Raw genomic sequence first — 17,937 nt, forward strand, 5'->3', positions numbered from 1 at the left:
CACCAAAGTCCCATTTCATAATTGTTTCTCTGCTGACTTCATGCTTTGATCGGATCAGTAGTTGTTTTCTATTCCTTCTGTTAAAGAATCAGTCCTGCTTTATATTCATATAGCCAAGTTCAATTCGGAGCTGTTTTACTGATCATGAGCCTTGAATAAAAATCGTGTATATCAGGATGAGAACAGACATGGAATGCTGGGAGTGGTCAGCAGAGGCCCACACTCCCAGGGGGGAGTGCGGGGCAAAGTCTGTTGGGTGGAGGAGGCTGTGGTCTGGGGAAGGACAGAGAGGGGCAAGGTGGGTGTTCTTTTGCCATCTTTGCTTGTTTGCATCTGCTGTGTTTACCATTTGCTGAATGAGGATAGTTCAGTGGAAATTAGGTGACGTTCTAACTTTGGGCCCTCAAAAGGCAGGTTCATTTTGCCATGATTTGCATAAGGGATTATATTTAGCCCAGGCAGTATTTAGCTGTAAATATTATTGGTCACTTAATTTATAACTTTTTCTCACTCTTCAGGATGGCAGACTTCTAACTTTTTGCGGGACAATAGACAGACGCGAACCTTAAACACCCCTCATGCAGACCTCTGCCTTCCCCTGAGCAATTGAAAACACACACTTGTTTGTCCCCTCCTTAAAAATCCCCAGCAAAGGAAAATTCTGTGTTTCACTTGTTCCACTGTTGAACGTGATGTTTCACTGGCAAGTTCTACATCTTTCAAATGAACCAGTTCCTTAAAATCGTTTTTGCTGGTAAATTTACTTATTTTATTCTTCATATATGAGAAGATAATTATTTTAAACTAACCTTTTCACAAACCTAGATGTTACTTAGTATCTGGCTTTCTCTGGGGTTCTTGGTGCTCCTCAGCTTAGCTGTGACTCGGGGGCCTTTCTTCTTAGAGGGTGTTTCTTAACATTTTAAAACCCAGGTCTGTCCATTTAACAGTCGCTGGGGGTTTGGGTTGTTTCCACCTTTTGGCCCTTATGAATAATGCTGCTGTGGACATTGATGGCCACGTTTTTGTGAGGACGTGTGTTTTCATTTCTCTTGGGTAGGTACCTAGGAGTGTTATTGCTGGGTCATGTAGTGACCCTGTGTTGTATCATTTGAGGAACCGCCAGACTGTTTTCCAGAGCAACTGCGCCATTTTACGTTCCCCCCAGCTGTGTGTGAGGGCTCTCGTTTCTCCAGACCCTCTCCAACACTTGTCTGTCTTTTTGATTCCAGCCTCCTCGTGGGAGTGAAGTAATGTTTTATTGTGGTTTTGGTTTGCATTTCCCTAATGACTCACACTACTGAACATCTTTTCATGTGCTTTTTCTCCATTTTTGTATCTTCCTTGAAGAAAGGTCTATTTAGATTCCTTGCCCATTTAAAAAATTGGGTTATCTTCCTTTTATTGGGTTGTAAGAATTTTTTGTATATTCTAGATAAAAGTTCCTTATTAGATATATGACTTGCAGATTATTTTCTCCCATTTTCTGGGTTGTCTTTTCACTTTTCTTGATCGTGTCCTTTGAAAGACAAAAGTTTTTAATTTTGATGAGGTCCAATTTTTCCTTTTTTTTTTCTTTTTCTTTTTTTTTTTTGAGGAAGATTAGCCCTAAGCTAACATCTGCCACCAATCCTCCTCTTTCTTTGCTGAGGAAGACTGGCCCTGAGCTAACATCCATGCCCATCTTCCTCCACTTTCTATGTGGGACGCCTGCCACAGCATGGCTTGACAGGCGGTGTGTAGGTCTGCACTGGGATCTGAACTGGCCAACGCTGGGCTGCCAAAGTGGAATGTGCGAACTTAACAGCTGTGCCACTGGGCTGGCCCCCCATTTTCTTCTTTTGTAAGATGATTTGTTTTCTGTGGTACACGTTACAAAACTGTTAGATATATTTTCATTTTCCAAATGTAAAATTATAGAAAATACACTATTTTAAAAGTGCACCATCCCTCACGAGCCCTTGGTTGGTGAGTGGAGTGTGCTCTCCCCTCAAGAACCATGGATTCAGCTAGGGGCTTTCACCCAGCGCCTCGTTTCATGGGTGCTTCAATCATTTTGTATTTTTCTTTCAACTTTTTGCATGCTTCTAACTGGAGAGTTTTTAACTGAACAGGGAATTTAAAATAAAATCTCAATTAATATTAAATAAAAGTGGAGAGGTAACATTTTGTAGGCCGTATGGATGTTCTGATCTTTGATATCCTGTTACATTTTAAAAACAACTGTACCCAGTCATTTCACAATATTCTGCCTTTCATCCCAAGACCATTGTATGTTCTGGTTCTGCAGAGCAAGTCTTCAGGCTGGACGGCCGCGGTAAATGTGATTGTCGAGGGTGATCGCTTTCCTAAGGGTCCTCTTTCTTCTTTTCCAACAGGTATGGCAGATCCCAGAAAATGGACTCACCCTTTCCCTGACCGAACCTGTGGTGATTCTAGAAGGCCACTCAAAGAGAGTTGGTATCGTGGCCTGGCACCCGACAGCCCGGAACGTGCTTCTCAGCGCAGGTAAGCGGCCCTCGCCTTTCCCCTGGCCGGCACATTCTGACTGAGTGCTGCTCAGTTTTGAAGGAGGTCATTAGGAACCCACGAAGAGATGCTGAGATACAGTGGTTCCTCAGCCCGTGCGTGCGCACGGGTCTGTGAAGCCACTTTGATAGTCTGATGGAAGCTGCGGACTTCCTACTTAGAAAAACGGACAGATACGTACGTACTTCCCTGTAATTTCAGCAGGTGCATGCTTTCTGCTGGGGCCCTCCGTGGGCCACAGTTAGTTACTCTTGATGGAGAAGGAACCCTTGTGGGAGCCAGCTCTGGTGTTGCTGCCAACTTTGGGGTCATCCTGTTAGGCAAATATCCTCCTGCTTTTTAAAAAGTACTTTAATTTTTCTCTTTATACAAGTTGTACATGTATGTTATAGAGAATGTATATAAACAAAAGGAAGAAAATAAAAATCACTTGTGATCCCGCCGCCCAGAGGGAACATCATTATTACCGTTTTGATGTTTCTTTCTGGAAGGTATTCCTGTGCACCTACGTAAATGATTTTACACACGAAGATGGGTTGAGATACTTCACACATTACCTGCTTTCTGCACTTAGTGCTGCACTGCGGTCCTTTCGTGTGCCGTTAAATGTTCTTCCTCTGATGTTTTTAATGACTCCATTCGTGATCCCTGTCTGGATAGCTCCGTTTATTTAATCACTCCCCTGTGTGTGGAAGTTGAGGTGGTTTCTGATTTTTCACTTTAAACAGCACTGCAGTGAACTCTGGTGACCGAGTCCTGCTGTTCCTTCCTGTTGGTTTCCCACTTGGGTAGTTTCCAAGCTTTATCCTACAGAAATCTTCTTTGTCTAAAATGTGAGATTTTATCTTCTTTTCTAGAAGCAACACAGTGGGCATGAGGGAACTTCGTGGGGTGATGGAAATGTTCTATCTTGATTGTGATGGTGGCCACGTGAACATACACATTTGTCAAACTTAACAAATGTACACTTCAAATGGGTACGTCGTATTGTGCGTAAATTATACCTTAATAAAACTGGTTTATTAAAAAAGCAATACTAGGGGCCAGCCCCGTGGCTGAGTGGTTAAGTTCGCACGCTCCGCTGCGGCAGCCCAGGGTTTTGCTGGTTTGGATCTTGGGCGCGGATGTGGCATTGCTCATCAAGCCATGCTGTGGCGGCATCCCACATGCCACAACTAGAAGGACCCACAACTAAAAATATACAACTGTGTACCAGGGGGCTTTGGGGAGAATAAGAAGAAGAAAAAAAAGAAATTGGCAACAAATGTTAGCTCGGGTACCAGTCTTTAAAAAAATAAAATAAAATACTATTTACAAAAAGGAAAAGAAAGCAATACTAACGTTAGTGGTAGAATTTAAAAGATCTTTCCCCTCACTGGTAAAAAGGAGAGGAATCAGTTCAGTTTTTTTTTTTTTTTTTTTTGAGGAAGATTAGCCCTGAGCTAACTACTGCCAGTCCTCCTCTTTTTGCTGAGGAAGACTGGCCCTGAGCTCACATCCATGCCCATCTTCCTCTACTTTATATGTGGGACGCCTACCACAGCATGGTGTGCCATGTGGTGCCATGTCCGCACCGGGGATCCGAACCAGCGAACCCCAGGCCTCCAAAGTGGAACGTATGAACTTAACCGCTGCGCCACTGGGCCAGCCCCCAGTTCAGTTTTTAACTGGGAATAAAGAGTTTTTATAATATAATGAGTTAAATAAAAAATTTAACGCCAGGGACCTATTGAAACGAAGAAACTGCTTTTCAAAAAAGATGCTACCCAGGATTCTCTTTTAAAATCACAACCATACCCAGGAAGCCGTCTGAAATTTGACTCAGAGCCTCAGTCTGATAAGGAGGGAAAGTTCCTGCTGCCTTCCTGTCGAGGTCAAGCATAGGGTATGGCAAGCAGACTGAGCCCTGCTCCCCCTTTTACAAGCCCAGGAGAACGGTGGGCCGCAGGGCTCTGCGCATTTAAGGCTGCAAGATCTGCCCCCAGCGGCTGTGCCTGTGGTGAACAAGGCACAGGAGGGGCCAGGTCTCCATCCCGGAGTTCAGCTCCAGCTTTTCATACTGTTGTGCAGTTTTTCCTCTAATTTCCTCCATCTAACCCTTTGGCAACTTAGGTGTCCTTGATGTGAGTGGCTGATTTTTCTAAAGTGCTTGCAAAATTAGTTTACTGGCAAAAATTCACCTTCAGGGTGTCCATCTTTTATTTTGCTTCATCCTTGAACTAGTATCCTGGAAGCAACAGCAGAAAGCCTCTTTGTAGAGGGGCCTCGGGGGTTGTGGCAGACCCTTGAAGGACAGAGTTGATGAGCTGAGGGGTTGTGGCTGAGTCGCCATTGTGGCCTCCCTGGGGATCAGTTCCTAACTCGACGTGCCTGCAGTTTGGGCTTCTCAGAGCAGCCCAGTCTCGGTCTATTTTTCTCCTCTTTTAGAGATAGAGATCTGTTGTGAACAGATGTTTAGGGTGGCCTTTGCATTTCCTTTCACTTACTGTAATTTACCAAGACGCGTTCTACAGCATCATTGATTTGAATAACCTCCATCCTGTATTTTTGTTGAGTGGCCTAAACAGTTATTTAAACTCTTTATTTTTAGTTTCTCTGGAAAAGAAATAAGCTGTATTCATTCTGATGCTAGTTTTACTAGAAAAGGAAACTTACAGTCACTTGGGGTCTGCCAGCCCACTTAACTCTTAAAAAAACATAAGATTCTATTTTCTTGTAGTTCTTTGTTTTTGGTTTATTTGTCATATGAACCCAAACTTAACAAGCTGTATTTTTCCTTTAACACTTATTTCTTTTATACAGATGTCTTTTTTCTTTGTCACTTCAGTTTTTAACTCCCTGTCAGTAGGGTCTCTTATAAACAGCACCGTCCCTTCAGTGCATGTGTGTCCTCACCATATTGGTGGTTTTCACAAAGGTGTAGTTGCACAGGTGTTCTGATCTCTGAGCGGCGTGGTTTTGCTTGCTTTTAGGTTGTGACAATGCCATCATCATCTGGAATGTGGGGACGGGGGAAGCCCTTATAAACTTGGACGACATGCATGCAGACATGATTTACAATGTCAGCTGGAACCGGGATGGCAGCCTGATCTGCACAGCCTCCAAAGACAAGAAAGTGAGAGTTATCGATCCTAGGAAGCAAGAGATTGTTGCTGTGAGTATTCTTGGGGCAAGAGCCGCAGTGTTTGTAGCACTTCGGGGAGGGTGAGCTGTCTGCTTTGTAAGGTGGGCTGCAGAGGCTGCGCTGCTGCTCAGTGGACCCTTACTGTCTGCACACGCCACATGGTGCGTCGGAGAAGGCTTGGACGGGCTTCTGCCTCCCAATCACTCTTCTCTTCAGGTGGACATTTCTAGCCTTTGCCCAAGGCTTCTCTCTCACTTGGTGACCATTTTTCACAAAGAAACAGTTTTTACCAGTTTGCTAGAGTCCTTAAGAATTTATAAGTCTCAATCAGCTTATCCAAACAGTTAACTGCCTTCCCGGCTGGGTACTGAATCTTGACAGATTGGTTCCCCGCTCTGTGCCAGAAGTGCTTGTTAAAGTGCCTTACAAAGATGCAGCGTGTTCTCCCAACAGCTCAGTGTCTTGGTTTCTGTCACCTAAGCTAGACCTCAGCAGAATCACATATGACAAAAGATGGACACTGGAGACGTGGGTCAGGGCTGAAGATGCACGCGTTCGCTCCCGGGATGCCTCGCTTCAGCCCCACTCTGAGGCCCGTGGTTGCCCTTCTCTGAGGTGTGGTGGTTCTTCAGCAGTGTTACTTCTCAAGGGTCAGGCAGCGCTCATGGCTAGTGCTTATCGAGCACTGGGACTCGCCCTCCCCATGCTGAGTGCTTTCTCCACTAGAATCTTCCAGGGGTTGGTACTAGTGTGCTCGTTGAACAAATGAGGTTGAGGAAGGGGTTAACTAAACCGAACTTCTTCCTGTCCTGAGAAATCGGTGGAAACTCCAGGGGATCTCCCACCTCAGGTTATTATCCTCCTGAGGAGCAGACAGAGGCCTTTCCTGGGTTTTATTTTCGCAGTGCGTGCTCCTGGGTTGGCAGCAGGTGGCGAGAAGGAGGCTTTTGAGTCCACTCCTGGCACTCTCACTCGCTAACCAGCTGAGGGACCTTGACCAGATTGCTTAGTGTCTCTGTTTCCTCATCTGGGGAGGGGAGGTAGTACACACACACACACACACCCCCCCCACACCCATTAATCCAAATGGCATGTGGGGTCCAGGTCTGAGCCCCCAGCCTCCCGCCTCACCCTGCCTTCTTGTGGTTTGAATGTGTGTAATGTGCCTCTTTGCCCTTTCTGCCCCAGGAGAAGGAGAAAGCACATGAAGGAGCAAGACCCATGAGAGCCATCTTTCTGGCTGATGGGAATGTCTTTACCACGGGTTTCAGCCGCATGAGCGAGCGGCAGCTGGCTCTCTGGAATCCGGTATGCCCCTCCAGCCTTTCCACTGGCTTACCCTGGAGCTGTCTCTCTTTTCTGAGCAGGTTTTGGGTTGGTATGTAGATTGTAGGATTCTCAGTGTAGTTTTCTGAACTCCTGCTTGTCTTAAATTAGATGTGAAGGTCTCATCCTCACTAGGGATTTATTACTGAATGTATTTCAAAAATGCATTCTTGATATTCCCAGGGAGTCTGTGTTTACTCTATTTTTTAGAAAGAATGCACGAAGAATCCAGTGTTTTAGACTTGGGAGACAAATTCTAAACTTCTGTTTTATAAAGAATATGATCAAATGTCTAAATCAAAATAATCATGTTTAGGAAAATGTTTAGAATAGCATAAGTGAAAAAAAATACTAAACTGTGTATATGGTACGATCCCAATCTGTGTGTGTTTGTGTGTGGGAAGGAAATAGACCAAAACAGTCATTGTTTCTGCCACCCACTGGACTGTGGAATTATGGAATATGGGATGATTCTTATGTTCTTCTGTATCTTTTAATTTTTTAAAGGCATATATTTGTTTTATAATAAAAATACTACTCAAAAAGAAAATAGTCACCGTGGAGAAGGACTCTCATGGAATCGCACTGATGTGCATTAATTATGTTCTGAGATCGACACAGCTTTCAGTGGGTTGGAGCCCGTTTAGCATCCCTATCGGTATTTACTTGGATGGATATTATATGTGCATTATGCAAGCTTTTCTTGTTCTAGGGAAATGGCTTACTTAAGGATAAAAAATGTATAGTATTACAAAAATTCATTTTTTAATATATATCTGTTTTTTTCCCCAGAAAAACATGCAGGAACCAATTGCTCTTCATGAAATGGACACTAGCAATGGGGTGTTGCTGCCCTTCTATGACCCTGACACCAGTATCATTTACTTATGTGGAAAGGTAGGCAGTAATTTTGATGCTGGATATTAAATTTAATTCTGTAGGAAGGAGAAGTTTATCCTTCAGAAATTTAGTAGATAGGCAATGTGTTGTATCATTTTAATGTTTTAATTTGCCTGATTTGTGTGTGTGTGTATGTCTCAAGCTAAAATAGGGACAGATGATTTTCTTCTGTTTTTGGTCTTGAGACTGGCCCGTCAGTAAGTTGCCAGCTGTGTGGCAGTAACACTTCGTGTCCAGTACTTTTGACCGAAGCGGGGATTGGGCTGGGGTGTTGGGGCAGCTGCTGACAGGGAGGTCTCTGCTGGGGCCGTCTGGTGAGAAAAAGAGGCCAGACGGGCACCTTTTCACCCAGTGTGCGCATGGTTGGTGCTTTTAGGTTCTCTGTGCTGGCATCGGGGCTGGGTAACTCGTCTGCCACGTCTGATGCCAAAGAGTGAAGAGTACGTGAGCTTCTGAGGGCCTCAGAGACTCCGGGGGTTCTTGTCCCTGGAGTTCAGCGTTAGGGCCTGGGCTTGGAAATGTGTGGCCTGACTAAAGTTTCAGGAGGTGACAGTTGTTACAGGAAGAGCCCACACTGAACCCCAAAACCCTACCGCCTGCCTTGTGATCCCCACGTAACTAGAGTGTTGGCAGCTTTGTTTTCATTATTGTCATCGTTTCATTTTAGTAGGCAGTAACCTCAGGGTTCCTTATTCTTTTGTAGTTGAGTTCTCCTTAGAATCTGTAGTTGAAATAAATGAATTAAAACTGGCGCTGTTGGTGTGGCGTATTCCCCCAGACCTGGCGGAGCTGGTTGCTGGGGAAGGCTGGCGTGCTTCGCTTCTTTTCACAGTTGACTGAGCGGCTGCAGGCCTGCTTTACATTTTTATAGGTCAGTTACTTAGAAACTGAGATCTTGTCTGTTTCCTTGAAAGATGCTTTACTTGAGGTGATAACAGCTGCCGGAGACTGCATCAAAACAAACAAAAGGAGCAGCTGTTAGCACCAAGTGGGAGATTATTTTGAGCCTGCGGAAAACAGATAGCATGTGTTTAGCTTCTTCGTCATTGCTTTAGATGTTTACATCATTGAAACAAATGGAGTCAGGAGAACTAAGAATTGGTAGGGCAGGAGATCGCCTGGCTGTTTCTATCTTATATATCTGACACAGACCCGTGCACGCACGCACGTCTCCCTCTGCCAGGCAGGATTGCCTTCATTGTTCAGGTTGGTGTAACTGTGTGACAATTGTTTATACTCGGAGAAACGAGCATATGCTTCCCCCAAATCTGACAATTCTGAGGAAAATTATCATCGAATCTGACACATTGCAGTGAGATAGCACTACCTTCTGAAGTTAAAGGATATTCACTAAAACGAAAGTTTCTTAATGAGAAAAATTTTACTTTTTATTATCACCTGACTGCCCGGGGTCGGCGCCCTCAGGTCTGTGAACGACACTGCTCTGCCACGTGGGTGATCGGGTACTTAGGTCGATCGTCCTCCCGGCAGGCCTCCTGGTCTTCAGTTTTGTTGCTGTTGACGTTGGATTGCAGGGTGGCAGTTCGGCAGAGGTGTTACTGTTTCGCCCTGGCTCTGGTTGGCATCTCGCTCGGTGGAGTAACGCCGGAGCTTCCAGTAGGAGGAGAGGAGATGGTTAGGGGGCGTGCTGGCGTGTCATGAGTGAGGGCCTCCTCCGCCAGGGAGAGAGATGTCGTTTGCTCTAGGCGGGCCTCTTCTGAGGAAGAAAGGGCAGCCGCTACAGCGGAGTCCCAGTTAAGGCTGGGTCATAGGGGATAGACTCCCGCTAACACCCGATGGCTCAGGTAACGTTCAACATGGGCTTGTCTCCGATGTCTTGTAGGGTGACAGCAGCATCCGCTATTTTGAGATCACGGATGAATCCCCATATGTCCACTACCTCAACACCTTCAGCAGCAAGGAGCCTCAGAGAGGCATGGGTCACATGCCCAAGAGGGGCCTTGATGTCAACAAATGTGAGATTGCCAGGTAAGGTGTTCTCACTGTTTATAGTCCACGTTATAGAGGAGCGGTACGACGACAAGCAGTGCTGAATGCTCCCGTCCCTCTCCCCTTGTGGGTGGCACAGCATTAGTGTCTTATTTCCTGCCCATGCTTAGAAGGGGGCGGTTTTAGGGCAGGAGGGAACCGTTCCCCACCCTTCAGCCCAGCCGTGCCCCTCCGCCCTTCAGATTACACGGCTGGAAGCGCAGCAGTCGCGTGCCTTAGCTGAGGTGCGTTGCACACACGGTTCAGCAGTGACGCCTTTGTGTCTTGTCTTCGGACTGAGGCTGTGGCCAGTGTCCTCTGGGAGGCAAGCAGGGGAGAGCCTGGCCCTGTGATGGAATAAGGGACAGTTTTCCTGCTCCAGGGGGTCAAACCAGGTTCCAAACTGGACTGTGAACCCTGCGGATCCTACACTAGAGAAGCCAGGATCCACCGTGGGCGGTGGGTTAGCTTGGTTTAGGAAATTCGGCTGTGTCAGGTCATTCTTGCCTCTCCACTCCCCTGGCTTTTTAAAATACTTGTATTGCATGATGCTAGTGGGCGTCCTAGGGGGCGGGCTGCTTTCTCAAACTTTTCAACAAAAGATACTCACTTGACCACTGGCCACTTTAAACAACAGAATCACTGTCACTACCTTATTAGGTGTAACATCCTAGCACACATTTGTATAACGCTATGTTTATGTGGACACTTGTCTTAGTCTGCTGTTCTGGTCACACTATTAAATAATTGACACAACGTCTTTTTTTTTTAAGATTTTATTTTTCCTTTTTCTCCCCAAAGCCCCCCAGTACATAGTTGTGCATTTTTTTAGTTGTGGGTCCTTCCAGTTGTGGCATGTGGGACGCCGCCTCATCATGGCTTGATGAGTGGTGCCATGTCAGTTCCCAGGATCTGAACCGGCGAAACCCTGGGCCGCTGCAGCGGAGCGTGTGAACTTACCACTTGGCCATGGGGATGGCCCCGACACTTAACATCTTTAAAAACAAAAATGAAAGAATTTTTATAAGCCCTGTTCTATATTAACCACTATGGATTTTTTTTTTTTTTTTTTAAAGATTTTATTTTTTCCTTTTTCTCCCCAAAGCCCCCAAAGCCCCCCGGGTACATAGTTGTGTATTCTTCGTTGTGGGTTCCTCTAGTTGTGGCATGTGGGACGCTGCCTCAGCGTGGTCTGACGAGCAGTGCCATGTCCGCGCCCAGGATTCGAACCGACGAAACACTGGGCCGCCTGCAGCGGAGCGCGCGAACTTAACCACTCGGCCACGGGGCCAGCCCTGGATTTTTTTTTTAGGATACAAAATTATTATTATTTTTTTAACTTTTTATTAAGATTATGATAGTTTACAACCTTGTGGAATTTCAGTTGTCCATTATTGTTAGTCATGTTGTAGGTGCACCACTTCACCCTTTGTGCCCTCCCCCCATGGATTTTTTTTTTAATCCATTCAACTCCCTATGACTGGAGTAATGAAGGAAAGCTGTCACAGATAATTCAAAATCGTGGTGTCAACCATACCAATCAAAATACGATTCACAATAGATTGAATCTGAATTTAAGATTGCTCCAGTGTTTGGGAACACACTTCTTTTACTGTCACCTTAAAGTTTAAAAGACCACAAGCATAATCCTTCAGGACGCCTCCTGTTTATTAAGTGTTTCTTGAGCATTCGTTGTGTGTTGGGCACTGTGCTGAACCTGCCCTGTGGATTGCGCTGTCACCTACTGTAACAGCCCTGTGGGCCTCTCCTGCCCCTTTGTGGTTGGCCACAGAGGCTTGCTGAAGGGGCGCACGCTCTGGCGGCTGTGTCCGGAGCTGCATGTCGGGCCCTGGTCAGTCTTTTCACCACAGTGCTGACTGCAGAGGTTTGTGCTTTCTGTTCCTGCTCTGTCCACATTTTGGATAATTTCAGATTTTTCCTTAGTGTTATGCATGATATGGTTTGGATGCCAACATTTTAATTCCTAGGATTGCCTTCTTTTCCTTTTTAAAAATCACATTGATACTTACAAACGTTCACCCACCTCAAGTGGGCAGAAGACCTGGCATCTACGTCGTAGATACTATCTAGTATGTAGGTGTTTGTTTCCTCCTGTCTGGTGACTTGGTAATTTTTTCACAAGTGTTGACCTGACCCCAGATAACTGGAATTGGACTGTCACCGTAATGCACAGAGCTCTCTGCCCCTGGTTCTCGTCTCCCGTCTGCCATTTCCCAGCACAGCTACTCTCGACTTCTGTTTTCTCATCTGTAAAATGGGAACACTGAGTTCTCCCTGCTCCCCGGGGCGAATCCGCTGAGGCAATGGGCAGAGTGTCCCATCCCACGTGGCACTGGAGAAGGGGAGTTTTTACTATCCCTGTGTCGGCCTCCTATTTCACTGAATGCCATTTTGCCTTTATTTCCCTTTTGAAGATTCTTCAAACTTCACGAGAGAAAGTGCGAGCCTATTATCATGACTGTCCCCAGGAAGGTAAGTGCCCACTTTTCTAGGCAATCCATGTTTAAAGACGATTTTAAAAACTGCAGACCTTTTTTCCTTCCCTAAGGGTTTCCTCACAATGTCTCTTGTAGTCTGACCTGTTCCAAGATGACCTGTACCCTGACACGGCGGGGCCCGAAGCGGCGCTGGAGGCGGAAGAGTGGTTTGAGGGCAAGAACGCGGACCCAGTCCTCATCTCCTTGAAGCACGGATACATTCCAGGCAAAAACAGGGATCTCAAGGTGGTCAAGAAGAACATTCTGGATAGCAAGCCCAGTGCAAACAAGAAGTGTGACCTGATCAGCATCCCCAAGAAAACTGCAGACACGGCCAGTGTGGTAAGGACCATGGGAGGGAGGATGTGCCTGGCTGGGCTGGGCCTGGTGCTCCTGAGAGCACCTTCGGTCCCGGGCATCAGCGAGTACTGTCCCCACGGACAGATGGGCCTTTCAGTAAAGGACAACTTGTGCTCTTAGAAGAACCTCCTCAATCACGTGACATTTATGAGTTTGTGGCCATGTTTGGCTCCTTTAGCTGTGTTTTTGATAATGACCAGGACAGAAGTTGGTTCACTGCCATCTCTGAGAGTGAACAGGAGCCCCTTGGGGTTTTTCTAACTGTCTTTCCCCAAACTGTTTACAGCCATCTCTGATGGGGGTAGAAATGAAACATGAAAGCATAGGGGCATAGATGCCAGGAGGAGAAGGTCCCAGGAAGGAAGGGGTGCCGAGAGGGTTCCCAGGTTGCCGAGCGTTCGAGTGACATGAAGGATCTGGCACTGTGTGGGACTTAGCAACAGAAATGATCTTGGCCCTGGCAAGAACCCTTTTAATGGAGCGATGGGAACCAAAGCCTGACGTTGCAGACCATGTGGCTGCTGGAGAGCACTGCTACTGGGCGAGCAGGGTCAGGTGGGGAGGGGGAGGTAGGGAGTGGTGGGCTGTGGAACAGAGTTCCAGGGAGCCAGAGCGCAGGGCCGCCAGTTCTCAGTGAGAGGGTAAGGGGATGAAGAGGCAGAGTGCCAGGAGGAGCTGCTGTTTGGCAGTGTCTGAGGAAGCCACATGAGGCACAGTGGACTTTGGTGACTGCAAGGCTTCCAAAAGAATCAGCTCCACGTGGAGAGGCCCCGGCCTCTTTAGAAGAGTTAGCAGGCAGGGCAAAGGATTTAGCTCCCAAGAAGGACCCTCCCTCGGAGATGGTTAGGAGCCTTGTAGCCTCTGAAAGGTCAGCCTTCATCCTGGTCACATAGAAGTTACTCCTGGGGCCGGCGCGGTGGTTAAGTTTGCACGCTCAGCTTCGGTGGCCTGGGGTTTGCAGGTTTGGATCCTGGGTGTGGACCTAGCACCCCTCATCTAGCCATGCTGTGGCGGCGACCTACATAAAATAGAGGAAGACTGGCACAGATGTTAGCTCAGCAAGAATCTTCCTCAAGCACAAAGGGGAAGATTGGCAAGAGATGTTAGCTCAGGGCCAGTCTTTCTCACCAAAAAGAAAGTTGCTCCTGATGGAGTTCCATGACTGGGGTTGTGGGATATAGGGCAGCTTTGAAGGAATCAATCTTGTCTGCAGTTTACTTGTGCCCCAAGAGATGGTCCAGATGGGTGCACAGGCATGGGGGCCAGAAGTAGCACTGTCATGCACTGTGGTTTTGCTGTGGGTGTCTGATGGACTGACCAGCATTAATTACTTTCTCATAAGGCCCAACCTGGCAGCTATGGCTTGCCACTTCCAAAATAGAAAATTACATTTTATGCCTTATAAATTGTCAACTGCATTAAATTTTGTTTACTGCTTTTTTGTTTTTTGAGGAAGATTAGCCCTGAGCTAACGTCTGCTGCCAATCCTCCTCTTTTTGCTGAGGAAGACTGGCCCTGAGCTAACATCCATGTCCATCTTCCTCTCCTTTTATGGGGGATGCCTTCCACAGCATGGCGTGCCAAGTGGTGCCATGTCCGCACCGGGATCCGAACTGGTGGCTACCCGGCTGCTAAAGCGGAACGTGTGACCTTCACTGCTGCGCCACCTGCTGGCCCCTGGGTACTGCATTTTGGTCACCCTCCTCCCTCCCTCCTTTTTCTTGTTTCCTTAGCAAAATGAAGCCAAGTTGGATGAGATTTTAAAAGAGATCAAATCTATAAAAGACACAATCTGCAATCAAGATGAACGTATTTCGAAGTTAGAACAGCAGATGGCGAAGATAGCAGCCTGAAGGTCCACCCCCCACCCCCAAAATGGGAGCAAGGACTTGTGCTCGTGGCTGGTTGTCGATGTGGTCCCAGGGAGGGCGAAAGGGAGGCACTGCCCTTGGGAGACATTCCATTTCAGATTGTTAACCAGCGATAGGCCACATTCCAGGAAGAACTCAATTCGTCTCCCAAATTTGCAGAAACAAAATGTGATTTAAAAGCTGAGCTTTTTATCAGAAAGCTTTTTTGATGTTTTAAGTGTTATGTGACTTGTTGAACTTTTAAAAGACAAAAGTGCTACTTTTAAAATCCCAGATATTCTGAATTTTAGAAAACCAACCAATTCTGATTCAGTGTCGTGCCCAAGTACCTTTTTTTACAAACAGGGACCAATGCCACATTGCTTTTTATATTTCTTTTTTTTTTAAATGTTGCCAAAACCAAAAGTAGTAGCTTTTTTTCTTTGTATTTTGCTACCTTGCAGTATTTGTGTGTGGGTTTTATTTTTTCCTTAATTTGAAAGGGACAGCACTGTGTATGTTTATAAACTAAATGAAGATAAGATATTATTTTGTATCAACGTTCACCTGAAAACAATCTGAGCAGTAGGCACATCGTGCCGGCTCGTTCGCAGCGCAGACCTGGTCATCTTAGTGACTGTACAAAAGGAAGACTCGAAAAATCACGTGGATTCGTATTCCCACCCCTCTCATTTCACTGAGTCTTCTGATCAAAAAAGCTCCAGAGCGTATCATTTCCTTTCTTTCTCTTTTCTAGAAGTTGGGTGGTTGTAGCAGAACGGAATTCTGCTTCATGGTTATCCTGTGCTTCAGATGATTACACTCTAGCCTAACTAGCACGTGTGTCTGCAGTGTCGTTACACAGAGAACCGCTGCCCTCATCCCCTTAACATCGGGCTTCAGGTCTGGGCCAGTGCTCGACTAGACGTGCCGGGACGAGAGGACGCACGCACTGTTGAGTGTCCTTCTCACCTATTTCAGCAGCTTGCCCAGCACCTGAGTACGCTGGGGCGCTGAGAAGTAGGGGCCTTGGAGGGGAGGGTTTGCCTGTGTGACCCTCCGCTTTCCCGCCTGTCCCCTGCTGTCCTGGGCTGGGCCGTGCTGCAGGGAGAAGGGCTCTCCCTGTGCCTCCCTCCCTCCTCGCCGTGCACTGCCTCGCTCACGGTTCCTTCCTGCCCTTTGGCTCTAACCGTTCAGCTGAGGTGAGGCCAGAGGTGCTGTTGGATCCTGAGGCTGAGAAGAATGGTCTAGAAGGAAGCACGACGAGGAGTGCAGACCTCTGCTGTAGCTTTAACATGTACAGACATGTCCATCTGCCCCTCTGCATAGACTAACCTGCTGCGCCCTCCAGCTCGCACCCAGCTGTGTCACAGCAGACGCCCCCCACTCAGGCGGGCCGGAGGCTGAGCCCTGGTCCCCTGCTCTGTTCCTTGGTCAGCTAGGCCTTCTCTCCGTTTCCATTTTCTCGTGCATGCTTGAGAAGCAGGATTTAAGGAGCTTCTGTTCTGGAATGGCTGAGTGTCTGTGATGGAACATGGAGCATAGAGGGTCATTGGGACCATAATGGGCCCACTTTTGCACATGCTCGTGCTGGTATGGGGCTGGAACTGGCTGGAAGCGTCTGTGCACTGGCAGCAAGGCTGGAGGCAGAGTGTGGTGACAGCGGGTTAGAATGCAGCCAAGCTGGGGGTGATGTTGCGTAGAAAAGGTACCGTGTTCTTAACCCATACTGGGAACACTGTCTCCACAATTTCAGGGCATCTGAGTGTTTGGTGTGGTTTTTTTGTGTGTGTGTGTATATGTGTGTTTTTAATATTGAAGTGGATAATGAGATACAAAGAAAACAATAATTACAGTGACTTATATTCCAATCTGGACATGTTTATCAGCATAGTCTGCTGAGGACCTTCATTTTGAAGATTCAAAAATATTTTACAGTTCTAGTATCAAATTAAGTAAGTAAACAAAATTGTTGTTGTTGGTGAAGCACCATCAGGAGCGTGGTTCAGAGAGAAGAGGGCGGGCAAGGAGAGGTTACCCTGGTCCTAGTGTGCAGCTTACGGCTGACTTAACGAGCGGGTGCCCCGCCAGGCTCAGAATCGGCGCCTGAAGCATTGTGGGCTGTTTGTCCTGTTTTGTCTTTTCTTTAAGCCGTGCTATCCCGGAGGAGAACCAGTGCATTACTCCTAGATCGGCTCTTATAGAGCAGCCATGGTGTTCTGTCAAAACACTTGCTTCCATTTTCAAAGATAAAAAATCATTGACTACAAAATGGTGTCCGTGTTTATTTCACGCCTGGGCTGTCTTGGAGGCTGCCCACGGCTCTGCCTGGCCCAGCTTCTCTGACTCAGTGGAACTAGCCAGGTGACTTTGACCTCTCAGGGGGGGTACGGGGCCGTGTGGTGGGCCACTCAGCTCACCAGAGGGGCAGGTCCAGGGCTCGCCTGGAGTGGAGTGCCTGTGTGCCACGTTCCCGCAGGCCTGGATATCTGAATCCTGCCTCCAGCCTTCTCCGGGCTGTGCTCGGGGGCAGAGCTCCTAACTTGGGTGAGTCCCTTTTCTTATTTTGGGAGAGGGGTGGTGGGAACTCTCTGGTTTCGGGGAAAGAGCTGGCGCACAGGGAGCCCTCACTGCGCGGCTGTCGCGGTTCCTTTGCCCAGCTGCTTCCCTGACGGCCTCTGAAAGCACTTTCTTCTTCAGTAGCAGTAAAATTCTCTTGGCTTGGCTCTGATTTTTATTCCAGCTTCCCTTTTTTGCACTAAAACATTGTCTCATGACATTTCAGTGACTCTAGTGAAGAATTCCCCACTGTTTGGTTTTTCTGAATGTTGGTAAATAGGGTGGCACGAAGCTCCCCTCCTCACCCACCTTCTCCTAAAGTTGCTGTAGTCTGGGGTAGCGGCGGCCAGGTTTGTGGTCAGCGTGCGTGGTGGCAGGAAGTAGAAGCTGGCAGATGCTGTCTGTAGCCCCTGGGTGCCCGTGGTCAGGGGGCAGACGCGTGGTGTGGAGTGTTTACGACCCACGGTTCTTCTCACTTCAGCCGCCTGGCTTTCCAGAAGACTGAGAGGTCACCATCTTAGCTCCAGACAGCCGGCAGCCAGGCCCTGTCGCCGGAGAACTTCCGTTTTTTAAAGGCTACTTCCCTTGCCATACTTGATGTTCTGTGTCCAGAAAAACGTTTTGTTGGCTCTTAAGAATCTGTTAACTCTAAGTGGCCCTTCCCTTTCTGCCAGCATGTTAGGCGTCCTAAAGCCATCACCAGGTCGTGGGCCTGAGTCCCGATCAAGGACACCCACTTTTCCTTCTTCGGACAGGCAGTACTGTTGTCCAGGCTGGACAGCGCCCTTTGTTCCTTTTTTTT

The 17,937-nt window shown here is 47.3% G+C and overlaps 1 protein-coding gene across 3 annotated transcripts in view; it reads left to right on the forward strand.

The window, feature by feature from the left end:
• Window positions 1–16,848, forward strand: part of CORO1C (coronin 1C) — a 72,699-nt gene extending 55,851 nt beyond the window's left edge. For all 3 annotated transcript variants that reach the window (XM_046639950.1, XM_046639949.1, XM_046639951.1), the window contains 8 exons: window positions 2,379–2,508; window positions 5,502–5,683; window positions 6,842–6,961; window positions 7,772–7,876; window positions 9,723–9,868; window positions 12,304–12,361; window positions 12,463–12,708; window positions 14,460–16,848. In XM_046639950.1, the coding sequence (XP_046495906.1) occupies window positions 2,379–2,508; window positions 5,502–5,683; window positions 6,842–6,961; window positions 7,772–7,876; window positions 9,723–9,868; window positions 12,304–12,361; window positions 12,463–12,708; window positions 14,460–14,579 (1,107 nt within the window). In that variant the 3' untranslated portion in view covers window positions 14,580–16,848. The remainder of the gene's footprint in view (window positions 1–2,378; window positions 2,509–5,501; window positions 5,684–6,841; window positions 6,962–7,771; window positions 7,877–9,722; window positions 9,869–12,303; window positions 12,362–12,462; window positions 12,709–14,459) is intronic.
• Window positions 16,849–17,937: the final 1,089 nt, after the last annotated feature.

This window comes from Equus quagga, chromosome 15 (genome assembly GCF_021613505.1).
Source record: "Equus quagga isolate Etosha38 chromosome 15, UCLA_HA_Equagga_1.0, whole genome shotgun sequence".
Classification (NCBI taxonomy): domain Eukaryota; kingdom Metazoa; phylum Chordata; class Mammalia; order Perissodactyla; family Equidae; genus Equus; species Equus quagga.